Below are 18,567 nucleotides of genomic sequence, written 5' to 3'. Positions count from 1 at the left end.
TGTCGTTTGCGATGTTGCAGTGTGTGAAACACATCAGCGACCTGGCCCCTGCTGTGAAGTTGCTGATCGCTACAAATCATTCAGGACCATTCCTAGGTCCTTTGTTTCCCGCTGTGCAGCATGCATCGCTACAAAGTTTCAGTGTGTAAAAGACTTTGCAGCGACTTTGTTAGCAACTTCCCTTTCAAAAAGCTGCTTATCAACGTCCTCAACAACCAGCTAGGTCGCTCTGCAGGTCCGGATCGCTGTTGCGTTGTTGGCCAGGTTTGCCTGTTTGACAGCTCACCAGCGACTCACCAGAGACTTAGGGAGGTCGCTGTTACGTCACAAAACCGGTGACATTACAGCGATGTCCTTTGCGATGTTGCAGTGTGTAAACCCAGCTTTAGGACCCTTCAAGAAATTTACATGACACTGTTCATGACATAAACTAAACTCAAAAACTCCCACACTCAACCAAATTACCTCCTGTCCTCAGAAAAGCTGATCAGGTGATATCTTACTAAATCTGTTTAAGTGTTGTCTTAGTTGTTTTACTAACTGATGTATATAAAATGTTTTTCAATTAATTATTCCATTATTGGTAGAAAGTGTTATAAATATAAATGCAAGCGAATGACTTTTGCTTATGCTTTTATCAGTAACTAGTAGCCTACAAGGCAGTATAATATTTCTTGGACTGATCCATTGAAACTCAATTGGTCATTGGTTACTGCCTAAAAAGATAAAATGTATTGCACTGATAATGCGGTTGTGTTGATGAGAAAATAGAGACAAATTCTAGAACTAATGCCAAAATGTCCCAATGTTACCAAAGACCAGTTCCTTTATGGTAAAACTTGAATAATCTGTTGTGTATCTGGACTTGGAAAAAAATAAGGAAACTTTACCTATTTTTTAACATCTTTTAAAAAAGACTTGATCTTTGTAGAAAGTAAAAAATGAACTACATAAAACAGTAAAATAAATAGCTAAATTCACAAATAATTATTAAGTATATTTTTATGTTACATAAAAAGCTATAACTAAAATATTGGTGTCACAAGCTTAACACAAACATTGAGTTAAAGGTGACATTTAGAAGAATTAATAAATTATAAATTACATATTTTCTAATACTAGATTAATGATATGTATTTAATTCCAGCAAAATATATAAAATGGCCAAACTGGATTAGAAATAATCCAGGCATACAACGATTGTGCTTGTGCTTTCTCTTTTTTTATATCTGTTTAGTGTTAATGAAATTTGCTTAGTAACTGAAAATTCATTACGTTTTGTACTTTATAAAACACATATGATATCTCTACATATATGGTATTAATGTCTTTGTAAAATGTTATTGCTATTTTCTGACTAAAATCTAATATATTTAATAGTTATTGCTAAATAGTTGATTGCAAGTTATATATAAGATTATTCAACAACTTTGAAAATAATTTAATTGCAAAAAAAACACCATGAAAAGCAACTTTTGTAAAAAGAATTTTCTCACTTTTCATTACATAATGAGTAAGACTGTTAGAATTCTTGCCACTAATTAATATTTGTTTTATTAGTTTTCTAAACTTTGTTTTTAAGTTTCCCGATTGTTGCACAAGTGTAAATCTGTTTTTCTGGATTTCTCTATTTATAATGGGACACATGATTGTCAAGATGTGTTTAAAAATTTTAAAAATGTTCATCTTCAAATTGTAATAACATAATAAGTGGATCATACCCAACATGTGTGCTAAGACATAAATGTACATCTTGCAACTCAAGAAAATGTAGCTAAATGGTCTTTTTTTTACATCTTAAGTTCAGAATAAATGGAATAAATTGGTGAGCATATAGATTTTAGGACAAAAGATATTCAGACCATTTATACCTAAAATTAATCACCATTAAAAGTGTTGTCATGGCATAGAATTATTAAGATCCATCCACACGATAGGTTCTAAATAACAAATTGTTGGGAGTCCAACACCCAAAGTTACCACCAATCAGCTGTATTTTGCTTCTGTGGTGACTGAATATAAACACTTTGTATGTTGCGTAGCTACAACAGCTCCTATTCTTTTTTAAAACATTTTTTTTTATTGAAAACAACATATGATGCATTAACAAGAAATGTTGCAAATGTGCATACCATAAATTATCGTAGGACATACAGTGGAGGAAATAAGTATTTGATCGCTTGCTGATTTTGTAAGTTTGCTAGCTGACAAAGACATGAACAGTCTATAATTTTAAAGGTAGGTTAATGTTAACAGTGAGAGAATATCCAAAATAAAATCCATAAAATCACATAAGTAAGAAATAAGTATTTGCTCAATCTGACAGAGAAGACTTAATACTTGGTGGCAAACCCCTTGTTGGCAAGTACAGCAGTCAGACGTTCACTGTTTGCAGGAACTTTGCTAGAGGACTAGGGTTACGTTTTCTGTTTTTAAACGTTCTATTCATAGTAGGCCATTGAGATAGATTGTAATCTCCCAGGTTTTGTTTAACAAGTGTGATTACTTCATTAATGAATTTACATTGATTTACATTTGGTGCATAAAGAGAAACCAAGGAGTATGGGATATTATTGATTAGATAAGTTAGGATTATATATCTACCATTTTTAATAATGTTTTGGTTAATAATGATATTCACTACTGAATCCCTTATAGCAATAGAATTACAGAGGTCAAACGTTTTCTGTAAGTCTTCATAAGATTGGCACACACTGTTGGTGGTATGTTGGCCCATTCCTCCATGCAGATCTCCTTTAGAGCAGTGATATTTTGGGCCTGTCGCTGGGCAACACTGACTTTAAACTCCCTTCAAAGGTTTTCAATGGGTTTGAGATCTGGAGACTGACTAGGCCACTTCAGGGCCTTCATATGCGTCTTATGAAGCCACTCCTTCATTGCCCTGGTGGTGTGTTTGGGATCATCATCATGCTGAAAGACCCAGCCACATTGCATCTTCAATGCTCTTGCTAATGGAAAGAGGTTTGCACTCAAAAATCTCATGATACATGGCCCCATTCATTCTTTCATGTACACAGATCAGTCATCGTGGTCCCTTTGCAGAGAAACAGCCCCAAAGCATGATGTTGCCACCCCCATGCTTCATTGTTGGGTATGGTGTTCTTTGGATGCAACTCAGCATTTTGTCTCTTCCAAACATGACAAGTTGTGGTTCTACCAAACATGGAGGATCTATTTGGTTAGCTGTCAGTTGATGAAGAGATCAGGTTCCAGTTATAGAGCTTCTTCTGGAAAAAACACCATATGTTTAGAGCCATCTTTATTTATCAGCAATTTAACTGTGAATCCCCACTGCTAATTAATTTTTCCCCTTTGCAGTAGTTATTGAGTCCACCACATAATTTTGTGCTGATATTAACTCCACCATTTTGTTTTCCACATGTGTGTTGCATTCCCCTAAAGAGATTTGCTTTTTGCAAATTATGAAATGCATATTGTAAGCCTTTTTGGATAGAGGGTGTTAGATCCACTTGTGCTATCTTCATTTTGGACTTTGTTATGGGGCCTGTGATAATTACATGTGCATCTTATGCAACCTCAGTGGTGGTAATCGAAGAGTTATCCCATGCTTGTGCAGTTGACAGTTATGAGGGTAAATTAATACTGGTCACATGGCTGATCTCAATTTCTGGCAATATTGCAATATAGTTCAGAGCTGCTTTCACAAACCCTCCAGCTGAGGATGCAGAGGATGGGCTGCTGGCTGATTAAGCTAGCATGGATTGCATATCTGGGAGGTAAAAGGAGTTATTCACCTCTTTGGCAACGCTGATTGCTGCTGCATTGAGTATGGAGATGCCCGTGCTGGCGTCTGTTGGCACTATCCTGAGAGCTCTCAGATACCGGGAAGAACTTGGTGAGTTTCATAAGTCTTTTCTTCTGTTTCCATCTTTCGGACTTGAATTCCTTTATGACCCTTGTAGTATTGTACCTTTAGCAGTAAGCAATAAGAAGTTAGGCTGCTTTTGTGTCAGTTTGAGATGCTTAACCCTCAACTGGTGAGGTGGGGTTTGCTACACCCCAGGGAAATTTTTTTCAGCTGCCATTCATTGGAAAATGCTGGTATGAATCATCAATGTATTACATTTTTCGATACTTGTGGGTGCCAAAAATTTGTTATACTCATGTGTTATCAATCACCAAAAGAAAACAATTAAAACAAATGGGATCATTGCATTTTCTGTAAAAATTAGAGATTTCTAAACACTGGAGTATAGGAAGCCCCACATCACCAGTTGCTTGACAAAAATCCCACCTCACCCGTTGAGGGTTAATAGCTTAGGAGCACTATTCAACTACAGTATATGTCTGTCTCCATACTCTGCTGGCCACCCCCCCATAGCTCCTATTTTTATGTATAGAAATGTTGCTTCAGTTGTGAGCAACGGTCAGCAGAGACCCGTACACTTGAATGTAGTTGGACTCAGCAGCTCTGTTCTATGTGCTCTTAAATCTGTCCGCCACTACAGTACGGGGGAGCTATGTAACTTACCCAAAATGATTCATTATTGATGAAGTTATCTACACATAGGTCATCAAATTTCTATGCTCAGACAATTAATATACATATATAATGGAAAAGGAAGTATGAGTATTTATTGATAATAAGCTTATAGGGTTATTGCCATTTCAACCTTTCATGCCTGAGGTGTGAATGACTCCATTCACACTCCAATCACTGGAGGTGCAATAATGATAAATAATAAGCCATACAGTATACCTAACTCATCAGCTCCAGAAATGTCCTATACTATTTCCCTGCTTTCCAAAAATGTTCTTAAACATTGTGAAAACATTGTTGCTCAGCCACTCTTAGCTGTTTTTGTAGTTCACCCTCAAGTGGCCTTTACACAGTTACTTCTATCTTAGCCATGCAAGGATGAGATGTACCTGTATCTGTCACCTCATGAGAACTTTCAGCAGAATATTTTTGTCTGCCTCCAGCTTCCCCCTACCATTTCTAAATTGTCACCTCCTATTTAACAAATTTACCTGTAAAAAGAGGAGTCCAAGAGGAGCAAGAATCAAATTGTTCTGATCTAATATATCACAAAGTTTTTTTTCACGTCACTACTAATAACTCATAAAAAAAAAATATTCTTTACGTATGCCGTTGAGAATATGATGCCGTCCATTACATCTAGATATTGTCAGATATTAGAATACTTAAGTAAGTAGTTTTTTTAACTTAATTTTTACTTTAACTAAGCATCGGGGTTTAGAATCTGCATTGTATATATGGTAGCAGTTAGAAAAAATTATGTATCGTCGAGCTGGAAAAACTCAAAGAACATTAACAATAGATAAATGGAATTTTTTACTATATCAGAACACACTGAACTAACTGTATTAAAGTGAAAAAAGGAGCTCTAGAAATATATTTGTTCTTAATATGTAAATATTTTCTGTCACAGTTTTTATATCAGATTTACTCTAACTGATTTAAAAATAAATAATATATAGCAATAATGAACAACCATGTCATAGAAACAATGCTTATAATTCCTGTTTTTATATTGCACCTTTATATTGTTTGATTCTACTATGTTATTTAAATCATCAATCTTTTACATTATTATTAATTACAACTAGTGATGGGCAAACTAGCAGATATTGGGGATCAGCGGGACTTAACAAAAAAATTGGTTCCGGTGAAGTGTTGGGCAGACCCGGATCATTACCCAGACTTCCCTGAGAACTCTGGGCCCGGGTCCCGCATCCGGATACTTTTGAAACCGCGCAGATCTGGACTTTTACACTCTGGGTCGGCCCATCACAAATTACAACCCAAACATCTTTGAAATTCCAGAATATGTTATGAACATTTTAAAATAATCTTGAGATAAAAAAACAAATAATATATTTTTTAATTACGAGTTTTTAAGAATTGATAGTTTCTTCAATTCCTGATTTAACACAGTAGCTATATGAAATATTTATAGTCTATCTATCGTCTATCTATCTATCTTCTATCTATCTAGCAATCATCTATCTTGTCATATTTATAAAACACTACTTTTTGAATACGAGGAAGATCCCAATGCCCCTTAATTTTTTTTATAAATGATTGTTTTCTTCTAACTCATTTGTACATCATTATTGGAGCCTTCATCAATATTTTGGATTTTAACATTGTGATTGCATTTTATAACAAGTGCTGGTCAATCGCAATTCTTACCTATCATTATCTTTTTTAGCTAAGTAAATGTGAACAAACTTTACTGTTCATTTCAAACAAATCTGATCTTGAACAGCAATCAAGGGGAGATTGCTAAAAACTGTGGCTAACAGATATGCAGAATTTAGTTTTTGAAATATTATTATTATTATTATTGTTGTTGTTATTGTTGTTATTATTATTATATGAATTTGTATTATTATTATTATCTTTAACATATTAAATAAGTCTAATATAAATACTAGTTTTGTTAGATCTAATAGAAAAATAATGAAAACAAAGCAATTGCAAGGAATAATAGAATGTTTCATTCTTTGGTATTCTGTCATTTCTTAGTTTATGCAACAAGTTTACTTAATATATAATTTGATAAAATTGTATTATGCACATAAAATATCAAAAAAGTATATAAATTACTGTTCGAATGTAAAAATGTATATACAATATGCTGCTTAACCAAAACATACATACCTTATATGCATCCTAAATATTGAGCACTAGATGGCACTCCTCACCAACTAATAGCAGGAAGGAAAGAGGAAATGCATTTCTCCAATGTGAAATGAAAATCTTGCTGCAAGGATTCCGGCCATGACAGAATTTTTTTTCCAGTTCCTTAAATCTTCTATCAGCCTGAGTGCCTTTATTACTGGAGAAATCATCATCTTTACTATTTACGGAATGCTGAATCAGAGACTGGATTATCAAACAAGGAGCAGGTTTGTCCATTTCTTTTTGTTACAAATATCATGGGATGTGGTCCTGTGTCAGCTGCATTATATCATCCCTGAGGAATCCAAGCATGGCACCTTTGTCGGGAGAATTGCTCAGGATCTTGGACTGGATATAGGTGAGATTAATTCCAGAATGTTACATATTGTCTCTAGAGATGAGAAGGAATATTTCCAGGTTAATCTGCAGAATGGAATCTTGTTTGTTAAAGAGACAATAGACAGAGAAGGGCTGTGTGCAAATACACCCTTCTGTATCATTCCTCTGCAGGTTATTGTCGATAAGCCTGTGCAGATGTATCGTGTAGATGTAGAAATAGAGGATATCAATGACAATAGTCCTGTATTCCCTTCCATCATGAATAATCTTGTTATATCAGAAGTCAGACCTCCTGGGTCTCGTTATAGATTAAATGGTGCAATAGATCCAGATCTTGGAACAAATTCTGTCACCAACTATGAGCTCAGTGCAAGTGATTACTTTGCTTTGGATTTTCAAAAATATTTGAATCAAATCAGATCATTGGAGCTTGTGCTGAAAAGATACTTAGACAGAGAAAAGCAGTCTGTGCACAATCTGATACTTACAGCTTATGATGGAGGCAAACCAAGGCTGAGTGGCACCACACAGATTGTCATCACTGTGGAAGACTATAATGATAATGCTCCTGTGTTTGATCAGCCATTTTACCAATGCAGTGTTAATGAAAATGCTCCTAAAGGGACTCTACTGTTAAAGCTAAATGCTACAGATTTGGATGATGGAAGAAATGGGGAAATATTGTATAAATTTACCAATCTTTTGTCAGGGGAGGCAAGCAACATTTTTAGCCTAAACGAGTTCACAGGAGAAATTAGAGTAAATAGAGAACTTGATTTTGAAACAAACAATATGTTTGAAATTCAAGTTGAAGCTATTGATAATGGAGATCTGAAACTTGTTGGACATTGCAAAGTTCTATTGACTGTCATCGATGTCAATGACAACCCTCCTGAGTTGTCAGTGACATCATTATCAGTTCCTGTTCCTGAAAATTCCCCTCAGGGCACAACAGTTGCCATCATCAGTGTCCATGATAAAGATTCAGGATCAAATGGAAAAGTGCATTGCTACATTTCTGAGCCTTCACCATTTAAGGTAAATCCAGCTTTCATGAGTGATTTTTCTGTGACCATGAATGGACCTTTGGATCGAGAAGTGAAAGATGAATATGAAGTTACAATAATTGCAAGAGATGAAGGTTCTCCATCTTTGTCTACCTCTAAAACTCTGAAAATTGATATAAGTGATGCCAATGACAATGCTCCAAGATTTTTTCAGTCAGTAGACACAATATTAATTAAAGAGAACAATCCACCAGGGTCTCATATATATACAGCATCAGCCTCTGACCCAGACATTGGTCAGAATTCATTCATTACTTACTCAATTAGGGAACGCACAATTGAGGGAATTCCTATTTCTTCCTACATTTCCATTAATCCAGAGAATGGGAAGGTCTTTGCTTTAGTATCATTTGACCATGAACAGATTACATATTTCCAGTGTCACATAAAAGCCACCGATGCTGGTCTACAAGCCCTCAGCTCTAACCTTACTCTAAATATATTCATTGAGGATATTAATGATAATGCTCCTACATTCACCCCACTTCATTCTGAATTAACAATCAAAGCTTCAAAGTCAGCAGAACCTGGACACCTGATAACTAAAGTGAAGGCCGTAGATCTGGATTCTGGATACAATGCTTGGACATTTTACAAATTAAAGGATCTTGGAGGTTCTGGAAAATCTCCATTTGTCATTGCACATCAAACTGGAGAAATCACTTTGAAACGGTCATTTACAGATTCTGATAATGATGAGTACAGATTGCATGTAGTAGCTCAGGATCATGGTGAACCAGTCATGATGTCAGAGGCACAAATTGTCATATCGGTGGTCGAGTCTGGAGAAGAATTAAAGTTTGATAATCAAGAGACCAAGGGGAATTTTGATGAATTTTCTGATGCCAATATTTACTTAGTTGTTGCAATCTGCGCCATATCAAGCATTTTTCTTATTACTCTGATTGTATTTACTGTGTTAAAATGGCAAAAATACCGAGATGAGGTCAATGAACTAAAAGAAAATTACAGAATCTGCTCCAACACTGGAGGGAGCTGGATGTATTCCCAACACACTCAGTATAACATAAGTTCCAATTCAATCAGGCCTAAAAGTGACTTAATAGTTTTCACGCCAAATAACGGTCAGACAGCGGGGAATGAAGAGCAAGTCAATCCACAAGCGGTTGTGTTAAACTCCTCTTATAAGGTAAGACTGATAAAATGGAATATCTTCTGTCTGATCTTAAAGATGTATATTTTACTGTTTTTCATACTTAACACCTAATATTGTTTAAAGAATGTTTCTTTGCCTGATAGTTGAGTGTTGGTTTTGCAAAGGGCACTAGTAATAATATATATATATTTGTCAAATATGAAATATTCAATTCAACGAAAAAAAAAATCTGATAGTGAAGGCCTAGGTATGCACAGGCTCAGTGACAGAACAATGGACTGTTTTGCAAGTTAATCTTTGGACCTTCCCATTTTAGCAAAAAATAATATATGTGGTATGGGGCAAAAGTGGTATAGCTTGCTGCAAAACAAACCATAAAAAAAACATGTTTTGTTGAAAACATTCAGTAATGGATTATGAAAATCCCCCAAAAATTGACCCAAAATTTATCTCAACAGATGAATGTTATTATGGTTGTGAACAATAATATGGACTTCCTGTATCTACTTAACAGGTACATTTGGCATTATTCTATTAGCATTTTTCTGTACAAACCACACAAGGTCAACAGGGTTCTGTTTTTTTATGACCGATCATGTGCAGCAATGGCCGAAAGTGTTGGCACCCTTGAAATTGTTGCAGAAAATGAAGTATGTCTCTCAGAACATTATTACATATATTTTGTCTTATACATGTTTGTTTCCTTAGTGTGCATTTGAACAACAAAAAAAGAGGAAAAAAAGAGAAATTGAACATAATTTCACACAAAACTTCAAAAATGGGCCTAATAAAATTGTTGACACCTTTCCATAATAGTGGGTAAACAACTTTGTTTCAAGTATGTGATGCTCATTCAAACTTGAAATCAGGTAAGGGGAGACATTGACTCAATCTTTGCATTCTGTGCCTGTGTTCCACACTAAGCATGGAGAACAGAAACAGGAGAACTGAGCAGTTGAGAAGCAAAATTGGTGAAAAATATCAGCAATCTCAAGTCCATCTTTAGAGATCTTGATGTTCTTCGGTCCACGGTCCGCAGCATAATCAAAAAGTTTACAACCCTTTGCACTGTAGCTAATCTTCTTGGACGTGGATGGCCAAGAAAAGTTGATGAAAGATTACAATGCAGGATTGTCTGGATGGTGTATAAGCAACTCCAATTAAGTTCCAGAGAAATGTAAGCTGTCCTGCAGGCTCAGGGGGCATCAGTGTCAGAGTAAATGATCCATCCACATTTGAATGAAGTGAAACATAATGGCAGGAGTTCCAGGAGGACCCCACTGCTGACACAAAGACAATAAAGCTAGACTGCAGTTTGCAAAATTGTGAGTAAGCCAAAATCCTTCTGGGAAGATGAGACCAAGATAGAGCTTTAAGGAAAGGAATTTGGGTAACAATGTAGTGTCCAGTGTCAGAAAGCTGGGTTTGTGTCCTAGGTCTTCCAGCAGGACAATATCCCCAAACATACTTCAAGAAGCCCCGAGAAATGGATAAAAAAAATAGCACAGTAGTGTTTTGAAGTTGCAGCAATGAGTTAGAATCTAAATTCCATTGAACACCTGTGGTGAGATCTGTTGGGAGCAGGCACCCATCAAATATGAAGATCTGGAGCAGTTTGAAAAGAAGAGTGGTTCAAAATTCCAGTTGAGAGGTGTAAGAAGCTTGCTGATGGGTAAAGGAAGTGATTGATTACAGTTATTTATTCTGAAAAGTGAACAACCAAATTTTAAGATTAGAGTGGCAACCATTTTGACTGACCATTTTGGAGTTTTTTGTGAAACTATGCCCAATTTTCCTTTCTTCTATGTTTTTTATGTTGTTCCAATACACACAACATGTGCATAACAAAACGGGTAATTGCAATATTTTCTAGGAGAAATATTTCATTTTCTGGAACAATTTCAAGTGTTCCAACACTTTCAGTCATGACTGTAGTTAATACGTATAACAGAAGTCTGTTAATTTTCTGAGTCATGAATTGATCCAGCCAAAGAAAGACTTTAAAAACAAATAATCACATATTTCAAAACACCCTCTTTAAGTGTGTCTCACCAACAAGTGGAGAAGTGGATAACATTTTTTCATAATAGTTCCTATTTGAGCATGATAAATAAGTTCACTTGCAATTAGAAAGACTTTTTTAATTTAGAAGTGTATGATGATTCCCTTTTAATATTTAATCTTCACTCTTTCAGAGGCTTTTATGGTTTCTTGTTTTGTAACTTTAATTTGTCTGTAATATATGCTTAAAGGGATTATATCAACATTCAAACTTATCTATCTATAGAATAAGTGATATGTATTTGATTGCAGAGGATCCAACTTCTGAAGAATTAATCTTGAAAATAAGGGTCCCAAGTCACCTGTTTGAATGGAACATTTCCATAGCATGAGTGTTGCAAATACATTAATTTTCTATGGGACTGTTGGAGATATTGCAATGTACTTGGTTATAACTGTTAGTTTAATTTACCTAAAATGGAGCAGAAGTGCACATGCACAACCACCATTCTATTCAAAAGGGTAATTTGAGATTTCTGTTCTCATGGGCTCTAAGGATTATAAAAGTTCCTTACAGGTCATGGTACATCCTTTGACATATGATTGGAAATTTTTTTTGAGTACTTAAATGTTTAATATCTTTTACTTTGTGTAGATTATAGATGGTGTCTTCACTATTTTAGAGGTTTTTATAATTTATTTCTCTGTTACTAATTAGTTTGTAATATATAATGGGACCCAAACACATAAAGCCTGTTTCACACATTCGGCATTTCGCCAGATTGCCAGATCCGGCACACTCTAGTACAGTGCAAGACAGTACAATGGCTCCGGTCACATGCTCCAGTCACATGACAGCATGTGACCGGAGCTTGCCGCGATGCCATTGTACTATATTGCACTGTACTGGGGTGTGCAGGATCCGGCAATCCGGTGAAATTCCGGATGTGTGAAATGGGCCTAAAAGAGCTGCCAGACAAATACATTTCATTCCTCTGCTGAATACTCCTGTAATTCATATAACATAGCTACTACCAGACTCCTTTGACAGCCACTTATCTTGCCCAAGAATAACAAGATCTGCAGTCTGAAATCAAATATATTAGATCCTTATCTCCACCAAAATCATTTCACAGGGGAGAGTGAGGAGGCCTTCGTACACATTAGCCTGTAAATATGGGTTTCATCCAACATTAGTCTAATGTGTATGTGGGCCTTCATAAAGTATATTAGAACTGTTGGCATAAGAAATCTATTTTTTGTCATTGGGACTAATAGAGACTATCTAATAAATGTATATATGTAATATACTGGCTATCTTTATTCATCACATCAATTTAGAATGATTACTATGTTCAAACAGTGAACTATGGCTTTTTGTACCCTTGAACTTTTGGAATCTTAGAAGATCCTAACAGATCATAATAAATCCTTTGATCTGTGAAAACAGAGATTTTTGTTTTAACCATGAAGTGCAATGTGTTTCACTTTGGGTAGATAATCTTCACTCTTTTAGAGCCTTCTATTATTTCTTGTTCTATTACTATAATTTATCAGTAATATTTGCTTAATGGGATTGTACCACGGTTCAACTTATTATCTGTAGCAAGGATAAGTGGAAAAGTGCTGCAATCAGTGGCAGCCCATGTCAATGACATTTAAGGGGTTGGATCCCTGCTGACAATGTTATCAAGGCAGCTGTGGGCCTATAAAGACACCCTGTACTTTCCATGTTTTGAACACCTACCAAGCTATTGTCCCATACATGAATTGCAAAATCTGAAATTAAAAGTATATATTAATATATATATATATATAAAATTATCCAACTAATAAAATAGAATTTGTTTTCTTTACAATGAACACCAAAGTTACAAAAATTAAATATAATGACAAAATTGCTGTTTTAATGTCAGTTTGTCCCCCCCAACGAAATGAATTAAAAGAGATCAGGATGTTATATGGAGTCAAATGGTCCCAATTAAAACGAAAACTTGTTCCACAAAAACCAAACCCTCATACACTTTATCAACCAATAATGTAAAAATTGCATTAGCTCCAAAGTAGTTTTTATATGTATTGAACCAAAACAATAGTGACCTGTAAAATATTTTATAGCGCAAAGTAAAAAGTTATAAAGACAAAACCTTCAAAAAAATGTAGAAATTGCTGTTTTTTAATTGAGTTTCACATGTTTTTTTTTCAGTACACTATAATGGTGAAATAAATGGATTAATTCTAAACTACAGCTGGTACAAAAAAATACAAAAAACTAAACTAGTTCTAATAAAAAAAATACTTTCAAGGCCAAAAAGAAAAATAAACAAAGAAAAAAATTGTTACACCTCCAAAGGTTTTAAGAAATCTTACAGTTATTCCGACATGCAAAATATGTGAATGTATGTAACTCTAGATATGTAAGTAAGGGAAAAAAAAAAAAGGAAAAAAGCCAGCTTACCGACAGTGGAATTCCCTCATGTAGCGTCTATGTCCAAAAAATCCTCACGGACCAGGGTGGCTACCCTTGCAGAAGGCGAAATAAGAATCAGTTGTGGAAATTCCAGTGGATCCAAATTAATATATACTGTTCATAAAAGTATTTATTTATTGTTTTAAAAAGTCCAAATGTTATTAATACATCTAACCCTGCTGTTCTGTTTTGTCAAAAATGACCAAATTTGAAATGTGATATTTTTTAAATATTCATTATGCAGTTCTGAAATTTGTGGTTAATTGACTGTTCCTCATTTGAAGGGTTGCTTCTATGGGTAGTGTTTTTTGTTTACTTTTTGCTCCACTTTTCTTATATAGTTGTACAGTTTGGAAAAAAATGACAGATACCTTTTTATACTAATCTCCAGCCATTTTTTGAGTAAAATAAAAGTTATAATTTCATTTTGGACTATATATTGCATCTACTATTATTTATCAATTTATCTATGTCCTTTTGGCCAGTGTCGATTTACACATACATACATTTTCAAATTACGATACTGCAGATGGATTGGGCTTCTAGTATAGTTATGTGCAAATTTTTTTTGCTGTATCTTATTTACCCTGCTCTTCATATAGAAATAGTTCAATTCAGTTATCAACATTTCACATTGTAAATGAAAAGATTTTCTTATGTTCCTTGTGTTAGCTGGTTCTATTTCTGTGCAATGCTGACCTGAAAAGAGCACTAATAAATTCTGTCTGACAAGCGTGTTTGTTTTACTGTGGCCTATCCTATGCTAAAAGGTGGTGTTTTCTCTGATCTTATCAGTGTACAATTACCATACTAGTTCATACAGTTACTTCACTTTCCCTACAACTGGAGAGAACACAGAGAGAGCACATGTATAGAAGTCAGAGCTCCAAAAGTTCATCTTTACATGTTGCAGTTGTGCAAAGTACTTATGAAAAAGACATGTAAATGATACTTGTGATGGATGCAAACAGTAAATTTAGCACCGTGAACCTTATTTACAATTTTATATAGAAAAAATAAACTTTTTATTTTATTTTTTATTTTTTAAACATATTTACATACAGTTTGATCTTATTAGTTATAGCTTACATTTTTATAAAGAATATTTTTTATGCACAAATGCGCAATATGCATGAATCTTGCAATAAGGCCATGTAACATTTTTTGACACAAAAAATAAAAATTAAGTTTTATTTAATTTTTCATTTGTTTATGAACAACAATGTTCACACACAGTATAATAATGCAACAGGTATTCAAACAAAACCCTTAAATTAGCTAACAATCAAGACTTTAATAGGTCTGGTTAAAAATGACCGGAACATTATAAATGTATAAGAGACCCAAACAGAATAGCAGGGTTAAAAGCACTACATTTAGAATGTTGGTAGGAGACTAGTCTCCTAACAGCAATCTAAAGGTAGTGTTTTTAAATGTATTAATAAAATTTGGACTTTTTAAAAGAATAATTAGATACTTCTATGTATATGAATTCAGATCCACCGGAATTTCCATAATGGATTCTAAATATTAGGAATTAAGTCAATCAATTCTGTGGTGGCCACGCTCTCCATAGTAATTATTTAGAAACTTCTTGTCCACAAATGGAATTTATTGCTCAAAGACATACACAAAAAAAATGAAAAACAGGTACAACGCATTTCGGCTGGAACAATCGCCTTCCTCAGGTTTCCCGCTGAAACGCGTTGTATCTGTTTTTAATTTTTTTAGTATGTTTTTGAGCAATAAATTCCATTTGTGGACAGAAAGTTTCCAAATTATTACTATGGGGAGCGCGGCCACCATAGAATTGATTTACTTCATTCCTAATCTTTTCACCTGTGGAAATCCGGGGCAGGACAAAACACAGGATCGATTCTAGGCAAGCAGCAGACCTGGAAAAACACTAGAAACATGAGGAGGCTTTGGAAAAATCATATATGCTTGAAGTTTTGTGGCAAAAGGTGAGTGCATAAAACTTCTTTAAAAGGCCACCTAAGAGTCGCTTTGATAATGTACTGAGATTACAGGCTCGTGTTTGTTTATCAGAAATATTAAACAGATTTTTTCAAAACAAAATAATATTAAATAATTCATTTTAATGGGAAAAAGATGGTCTAAAAACATCTATGTGAGCAATGTTCATACCTAATTTTCTTCGTTATCTTTTCCACCTTTGTAGTTTTAGAAAAATTAGTTAAGTAATTTCCAATCCACTACCATGTTTAAAGACTATTAACAGCTATATCAATAACCTGACATACTGTAAAAATTTTACAATTATGTTTAAAAATGTTCAATGCTGAGGCTTGAAAAGTACCAGTTCAGGGACCAGGCCATTTTGGAGTCATACAGTCAGGGCCAGAAATATTTGGACAGTGACACAAGTTTTGTTATTTTAGCTGTTTACAAAAACATGTTCAGAAATACAATTATATATATAATATGGGCTGAAAGTGCACACTCCCAGCTGCAATATGAGAGTTTTCACATCCAAATCGGAGAAAGGGTTTAGGAATCATAGCTCTGTAATGCATAGCCTCCTCTTTTTCAAGGGACCAAAAGTAATTGGACAAGGGACTCTAAGGGCTGCAATTAACTCTGAAGGCGTCTCCTTCATTAACCTGTAATCAATGAAGTAGTTAAAAGGTCTGGGGTTGATTACAGGTGTGTGATTTTGCATTTGGAAGTTGTTGCTGTGACCAGACAACATGCGGTCTAAGGAACTCTCAATTGAGGTGAAGCAGAACATCCTGAGGCTGAAAAAAAGAAAAAATCCATCAGAGAGATAGCAGACATGCTTGGAGTAGCAAAATCAACAGTCGGGTACATTCTGAGAATAAAGGAATTGACTGCTGAGCTTGGAAACTCAAAAAGGCCTGGGTATCCACGGATGACAACAGTGGTGGATGATCGCTGCATACTTTCTTTGGTGAAGAAGAACCCGTTCACAACATCAACTGAAGTCCAAAACACTCTCCGTGAAGTAGGTGTATCTGTCTCTAAGTCAACAGTAAAGAGAAGACTCCATGAAAGTAAATACAAAGGGTTCACATCTAGATGCAAACCATTCATCAATTTCAAAAATAGACAGGCCAGAGTTAAATTTGCTGAAAAACACCTCATGAAGCCAGCTCAGTTCTGGAAAAGTATTCTATGGACAGATGAGACAAAGATCAACCTGTACCAGAATGATGGGAAGAAAAAAGTTTGGAGGAGAAAGGGAACGGCACATGATCCAAGGCACACCACATCCTCTGTAAAACATGGTGGAGGCAACGTGATGGCATGGGCATGCATGGCTTTCAATGGCACTGGGTCACTTGTGTTTATTGATGACATAACAGCAGACAAGAGTAGCCGGATGAATTCTGAAGTGTACCGGGATATACTTTCAGCCCAGATTCAGCCAAATGCCGCACAGTTGATCGGATGGCGCTTCATAGTACAGATGGACAATGACCCCAAGCATACAGCCAAAGCTACCCAGGAGTTCATGAGTGCAAAAAAGTGGAACATTCTGCAATGGCCAAGTCAATCACCAGATCTTAACCCAATTGAGCATGCATTTCACTTGCTCAAATCCAGACTTAAGACGGAAAGACCGACAAACAAGCAAGACCTGAAGGCTGCGGTTGTAAAGGCCTGGCAAAGCATTAAGAAGGAGGAAACCCAGCGTTTGGTGATGTCCATGGGTTCCAGACTTAAGGCAGTGATTGCCTCCAAAGGATTTGCAACAAAATATTGAAAATAAAAATATTTTGTTTGGGTTTGGTTTATTTGTCCAATTACTTTTGACCTCCTAAAATGTGGAGTGTTTGTAAAGAAATGTGTACAATTCCTACAATTTCTATCAGATATTTTTGTTCAAACCTTCAAATTAAACGTTACAATCTGCACTTGAATTCTGTTGTAGAGGTTTCATTTCAAATCCAATGTGGTGGCATGCAGAGCCCAACTCACGAAAATTGTGTCACTGTCCAAATATTTCTGGACCTAACTGTACATGATGTTATAGCAGCGCTACAAATTTTTCTTATTCACATATTCAAATATTTTTTGCCTCAATTTTTGATGACACATGAGGTCTAATATTTATGTTATTTTTATATTTTTTAATGCTGGTGATAATGGGAAAAATGAAATAAAAAAGGAAATACATCTTCACTTTTCAAATTTGTTTCTTATTTTGTTAACATTAGAAAACATTTGAAATTCTGTTTCATGGTTTGCTGAAATTCTTTTTTGTGAGATATATATTTTATTTTGATGGTACATGACTAGAAACAGTGATGTAGACTGTCAATGGCTGTCTTTTTTTAATACATTTTTCTTAGTTTATTTATCTAGTCTTACTTTTTCAATTATTTATTTGCTTATTTATTATACACATTGTGCCCTTTGTAAAGTCATAACAGCCATTTAATATTTTACAACTTTTCTAATTTGTTATAGTTCAAGACATAAAGTTTTGCGTAACTTTAAATCCATGTCTCTGTTATTGGACACATGGTGAGCAAAATATTCAATAAAATGTTAAATATTTTACATTCAAATTGGAATATTTTAAGTTGTTTATTTCTGAGATGTGTATTGGGTCAAAAAAAGGAGAATTTATATTTGCAGGTTTTATTTTGTGTTTTTATAATAAGTGTGTTGTGCGATGCATAATAATTTATATCTAAATGAACCACAGTATAGTTCTTTTAACAATTAACATTTGGGACCCTTTTTTTGGCTTTGGATAAAATGGATGCTAATTGAATTTCCCATCCCAATTTGAGCAGCTGTGCTGTCTTTGAATTTCAGCAGATTTGCCAAGAGTGTACATGACTTGAGTTCCAAAAAAGTTGCCAAACAAAACAAATCGTTCTAAATATTC

General features: G+C 34.8%; 1 protein-coding gene across 9 annotated transcripts in view; it reads left to right on the top strand.

Moving 5' to 3' along the window:
- Positions 1–18,567, top strand: part of LOC142303212 (protocadherin alpha-C2-like) — a 465,288-nt gene that overhangs the window by 141,828 nt on the left and 304,893 nt on the right. The window contains exon 1 of one of the 9 annotated variants that reach the window (XM_075344415.1): positions 6,769–9,247. The exons of the other annotated variants lie outside the window; for them this stretch is intronic. Coding sequence (XP_075200530.1) covers positions 6,791–9,247 — 2,457 coding nt within the window. The 5' untranslated portion in view covers positions 6,769–6,790. Of the gene's footprint in view, positions 1–6,768; positions 9,248–18,567 lie in introns of those variants that run through there. 9 annotated transcript variants of the gene reach the window in all.

Source organism: Anomaloglossus baeobatrachus, chromosome 4 (genome assembly GCF_048569485.1).
Source record: "Anomaloglossus baeobatrachus isolate aAnoBae1 chromosome 4, aAnoBae1.hap1, whole genome shotgun sequence".
Lineage (NCBI taxonomy): Eukaryota > Metazoa > Chordata > Amphibia > Anura > Aromobatidae > Anomaloglossus > Anomaloglossus baeobatrachus.
This window is presented reverse-complemented; position numbering and strand designations above follow the sequence as displayed.